The 6,000-nt window shown below is 33.5% G+C and overlaps 1 protein-coding gene across 1 annotated transcript in view; it reads right to left on the reverse strand.

Moving 5' to 3' along the window:
- The window catches only part of Stpg2 (sperm-tail PG-rich repeat containing 2), a 149,848-nt gene that overhangs the window by 13,768 nt on the left and 130,080 nt on the right, over positions 1 to 6,000 (reverse strand). Inside the window, exon 11 of the mRNA XM_013029722.1 lies at positions 3,516 to 3,631. Within this exon, the coding sequence (XP_012885176.1) occupies positions 3,516 to 3,631 (116 nt within the window). The remainder of the gene's footprint in view (positions 1 to 3,515; positions 3,632 to 6,000) is intronic.

Consider the following 6,000-nt stretch of genomic DNA (forward strand, 5'->3'; position numbering starts at 1 on the left):
GTCAAAAGCTATGTACATATGACCAGATAAGATGATCTTAAGCGAAATGAACCCCAAGATAGGGACACAGGTGGTTTTTTCTTTCTTGCTATTGTTGCTAACGTATTTATAGCATACTATGTGATTTTTTTTTGTTTCTTTGTTTGTCCCTCCCCCATGGTATAACCCCTGTTTTCACTGTATTTGATGTCAGTGCCCTGCATCTTGTATATACACTTCCTTAATTCGGGGAGGGGAAGGAAAAAACAAAACGCTTAAATAGGGATACAGGTTGACCCATTGTAACAATGAGATGTACAAGACACTATGTTGAAAAACGAACTTTACAATTTACAGGGGAGGGTGGGGGAGGGAGTGTACTTGAGGAGGTGGGAGGGAAGGGATGGTAGGGAAAAAACAAAGGAGAAAATGTACTCATTACCTTGTTCATGTAACTGTAACCCCTCTGTACAGTATTTTTACAATAAAAACGTATTAAAAATGAATTTTCCAGGAACAAAATTTAACACATCTCTCAAAACTTAGTAACTTAGGAAGTTTAAGAGAATATAATGATCTCAGTAAGGAAGACTATGTCCTTGGAGAGTCAAATACCTTCTTTTAAGAATGGCAAATGACAGGTATCCTTTAAGCACTCACTTTGGGGTATTTTTATAACCTTCACAATTGAAGTGCAAAACCAATTTCTTAAAGCAAAAGTTTAAACCATGTTTCTAGAGTTTATAAACGCAGTCTGACAAACTTTATTTTCTTCATTATCTGTATCATTTCAAATTAGTACTTATTTTAAACATGTTTTTAGTTACAAATATCATTAACATCCTTTTGTGCAATGAAATATTTTACAAATGTAATTTTATAGTAATACAGTAATGAATTATAGCAAGAATAAAGATATAAAGTTTTGCTTTTAAAACAGAATTTTAAGTATTTTTGTGGGTTTTGGGGTTTTTTGTTGCTGTTTTGTTGGTTTGGGGGCTTGAACTCTGGGCCTGGGCACAGTCCTGAGCTCTTCATCTCAAGGCAAATACTCTACCACCAGAGCCACAATGCCACTTCCAGTTTTTTTAGTTGTTAATTGGAGATAAGAGCCTCATGGACTTGCCTACCCAGGCTGGCTTTGAACTGTGATCCTTAGATCTCAGCCTCCTGAGTAGCTAGGATTACAATCTTGAGCCACTGGCACCCGGCTATTTTTAAATCAATATAAAATAAACCAAAAATTTGTGCAAATAATCCAACATCTAGAAACAAACTTGAGTTACCTCTAACACATATCATTATATATTTAACATACTTTATTAGAAATTTATCAAAAACTATGAAAAATCAGTATTTTAAAATGAAAGTTTGAGTTTTATTTGATTCATATTAATATAGAACATTATAAGTCTACTAAGATATCTTCAATTCTAACTAAAATCTTTCACAGAAACTTTTAATATTAACCTGTGACTCAATATAAAAGTAAAACTTGTATTTTAGCCGGGCCTCAGTGTCTAATGCCTGTAATCCTAGATAATCGGGAGGCTGAGAGCTGAGGATCACAGTTCAAAACCAGCCTGGGCAGTAAAGTCCATAATAATCTTATCATCAATGAACTACCACAAAGCCAGAAATGGCACTGTGCCTCAAAATGATAGAGCACTAGCCTTGAGCACAAAATTTCAGGGAGAGTACTCAGGCCCTGAGTTCAAATCCAATTAAAAATTGGGTATGTTATGATTTAGTATTTACACATGACTAATACCATCTCTTCAATTTTACATTTTAGTATTACTAATAGTGAAAGCTGATCAATGATATTCTAGTCTCCAGTGCCGCTATGCGTTTGCATATATTGCTTTCTTTGTCAAGACCAGGTTCTTTTGATTAAACTAAGGAAAAAAGTCTTTACTTTTTCATATTTTATATGAAACATTAAATGAAAATTCTTACTCCTTTTGACTGACTTTTTTTAATTTTTTATGCATGTTAATACTTTTCATGTATTCAAAAGCTGATCATTATTATAATTTAAATGTTTATTTTTTCTCCTTAACAGACTTCTACATACTTGAAAATACTTTCCATTTTTGTTTCTCAGAGCCTAGACAAAATTGAACCAATATTGTAAGCTAGAAATAAATGAATATAACTAAAACATAAAAGTAATATTAACAATAACCAAAGAGGAGAATGTAGTCCAATGGTAGAATAAAGTCCTAGGTTCAATTCCCAACACTGAACACAAAAAGGAAAGCAAAGAGAGAAAAGACAGACAGGAAAAAAGGAGGAGAGAGAGAAAAAGTGCAAAAAAGAAAGAGAGGAAGGAAGAGAGAAAGGTCCTAAAGTCTTGTAAATATCTTTCTTTGACTTCCACCTTTTTGAACACTAGTAATATCCTAATATCCTCCTTCTCTGAAGTTTAGTCTAATAATAAAATTAGCTCTGTTTAATCAGTAAACATTAGTCATCATTATTTAACAAAAACAATAACCAATAACTAAAATGTCAATAATCAATAAAACATGAACTACATTTTCTTTTCTTTATTTTTCTGATATTAGACTACAAGTCTACCTTTTGCTGAATACTTAATAATTATGTAGGTATATTTTAAACTATACATTCAATAAAGTTTTGCTACTTTCCAAAAGAAACATTTCTTTTGAACTCAAAATTAACTCCTAAAGTAATTGCTACACACATTTCAAATACTTTATTTTCAATATTTTTATGAATAAGAGACTTCTTTCATTCTAATTTTCAGATTGCCAATCAAAAGCTATAAAAAATAATGTATAAAACCCTGAAGTTCACTCTTGCGCTCTGAAGTCTCAGAACTTAGGAGAAATGTATTTATTGTAAATCAACACTGTAATACCTGCATTTGGTAATATAAAACATAAATATTCAAGTCCATTAGGTCCACAAACTGTCTTGAGTCACTCTAAAAAAAGTTCTAAATTGCCATAAAGACTCAATTTCAGTATATGTATATAAATTTAAAATGTTTTCAGGAATGTAAGCAAAATTTGTGTAAATAAATGCTATAGAAAATTTTCATAAAAATGAACTATTGAAATTAACTAAGTTTTCAATCATTCTTTTTTTTTTTTGAGGGGGGGCAGGCTGTTGTAGGGTTTGAACTCATGGCTTAGGTGCTGTCTCTCAGATCTTTTGACTCAAGACTAGTGCTCTACCACTTGGAGCCACAACCCCACTTCCTGTTTTTGAGTGGCTAATTGGACATAAAGAATCACATGGGGCCTTTTCTTCCTAGCTGGCTTTGAACTGCAATTCTCAGATCTCAGCCTCCTGAGTAGCTAGGATTACAGGCGTGAGCCACCAGCACCCAGCTTAAAAATTCTTTTTAAATATCAAACTATATCTTCAAAATATCTTTCTTACATAAAAGATTTTAATTAGTAAGAGTAAGACACGTTGAAAGAAGTTAATGGGCACACCGTCACTGCCTTCTACAAATCATTCTTCTCTTTGTCATTGGTCTAAGAGTTACATTATTGACAAACCTCGTATGTTGTTGGGCCAGGAGACTCCTCTTTGACATCTTGGAAACGCTTTGGTACGTTAACAAATAAGGGAATGGGACAAGATTTCTTCAAAACAGGATCGTATTCTCCAGGCCCTAAGAGGGGAAAAAATTCAGAAAACATAATTTAAGTATGTTTTCAAAATTATTGATTTTGGTCAATGTATTTTTCTCTTACATTTATAAATATATATATATATATATATATGTAATATTAGCAACAGTCTCAGGTCCATTTTCTCTGAATGTTTTTTAAATCATTCCATTCAGGGATTTGAAATATAAGCGGACCATGATGATAGCTATTTTCTTGATCATGAAATGTACTATAGCAATGATTTCTAAAACTGAGAAAATGATACTTCTCAAGTTACATTCCTATAGATGATGGGTTCATATGAATGATTTTAGTGCCTCTGCTCCATTATTATAGGATGTCTTAAAAGCTTTAAATAGATGACACATTCTAGGCCAATTATTCCAATATCAATTAAATTGATGCTACAGATATCCCATTACAAAGCACTTGGAGGAAGTTAATGTGTTTTGATTTACCAAGTGATAAGTAAAAGTATTTTAGCTAATGTAATCTTTCTATAAAATAGTAGCACACATGGTATTAGAATCATATAGTTTATAATTAGAATATAGAGGGATGATGCATATACATATATATAATATATTAACAAAGTTTCACACACAAACTGCATTCATTACTGCAATATCCCAAAAAAGAGAACACAGACTATCATTATCAATAAGTTATTCCAGTCAGTTAATTGAACACTGCAACTTCATCCAGGTGCCAGTAGTTCACACCTATAAACATAGCTACTCAAGAGACCTGAGATCTGAAGGATTGAGGTACAGAGCCAACATGAACACAAAAGTCTACAAGTCTCCATCTCCAATTAACTAGCAAAAAGTTGTGTGGCTCCAGTAGTAAAGTACTAGCTGAGCAAGCAAGCGAAGAAGAGTATGTTCCTCTGAGTTCAAGCCATATTATTCAAACACGCACACACACACACACACACACACACACACACACACCACATATATGACTTTAACCTTAAAGATTTACAAAGGTTGCTAAAATAGGTAAGGTTATTATCTATTATGATTGTGATGGTAAATTCCACTTTTAACTATGAAGAAATAGTCTATCATCTGCCGCTTACTATCATGCTATAGCAACTGATATGCATATTCCTCATTATAACTTATTAACAACAAATTATTTCATGTAGTAGACTTCTTTATATTAGAATTCCTTTGAGGGGTATTAAGTGAGGCAAACTTCTTGCTACAATTTAGAACTTAGTATACTTTTTTATTGTGAAATTACTGTACAGAGGGGTTAAAATTACATGGGCAAGGTAATGAGTACATTCCTTATCCAGTATTGTAGCCTCCTCCTTTGTTTCCCATTCCTATCCCTTCCCATCCTCCCCCCACTCCCTTACCCAATCCCCCTCCCCCCCTCACCAAAGATGTAAAGTTCGTTTTTGACATAATGACTTCTACATCTCATTGTTGCAATGGGTCCACCTGTACCCCTTCCCTTCCACAAATTTGACAGGCATCAAATACAGTGAAAGCAGGGGTTATACCATGGGGGAGGGACATACAAAGCAACAAAGAAATGATCTTATAAATGTGAGAACGTAGTCTATTTTATGAGTATTTTTAAATAAATTTTTATTGTGAAAATACTGGACAGAGGGGTTACAGTTACATGAGCAAGGTAATCAGTAAATTTCTTATCAAGCATTACTGCCTCCTCCTTTGTTTTTACTCTACCATCCCTTCCCTCCCACATCCTCAACTACACTTGTCCATCCTCTGCCTAAATTGTAAAGTTCATTTTTCAACATAGTGTCTTGTACATCTCATTTTTGCAATGGGTCAACCTGTATCCCTATATAAACAATTCGTTTTTATCTCTTCCCCTCCCCAAATTATACCAACATCAAATACAATGAAAACAGGGGTTATACCTTGGGGGAAAAACATACAAAGCAACAAAAAAAATCAAATGGTACCTGATAAATATGTTAGAAACAATAACAAGAAAGAAAAAAACACTTGTGTCCCTTTCTTGGGGTTCATTTCATTTAACATCGTCTTATCTAACCTTTTCTACTTGACTCAGACATATACTAGTTATTGCAAACAAGGGAAACCATGGGACCTATGTTTCTTTGGGCCTGGCTTACTTCACTTAATAGAATGTTTTCCAAGTCTTTCCATTTCCTAACAAATGGGGCAATGTCATTCTTTCTGATGGAGGCATAGAATTCCATTTTGTATATATACCACATTTTCTTGATCCATTCATCTACTCAGGGGCATCTGAGTTGGTTCCATATCTTAGCCATGGTAAATAATGCTGCAATAAACATAGTTGTGCTGGTAGCTTTAGTATGGTCTTGTTTGTGATCATTTGGGTAAATGCCCAAAAGTGG

This window comes from Dipodomys ordii, unplaced genomic scaffold, assembly GCF_000151885.1.
Source record: "Dipodomys ordii isolate 6190 unplaced genomic scaffold, Dord_2.0 Scaffold122, whole genome shotgun sequence".
NCBI classification, from domain to species: domain Eukaryota; kingdom Metazoa; phylum Chordata; class Mammalia; order Rodentia; family Heteromyidae; genus Dipodomys; species Dipodomys ordii.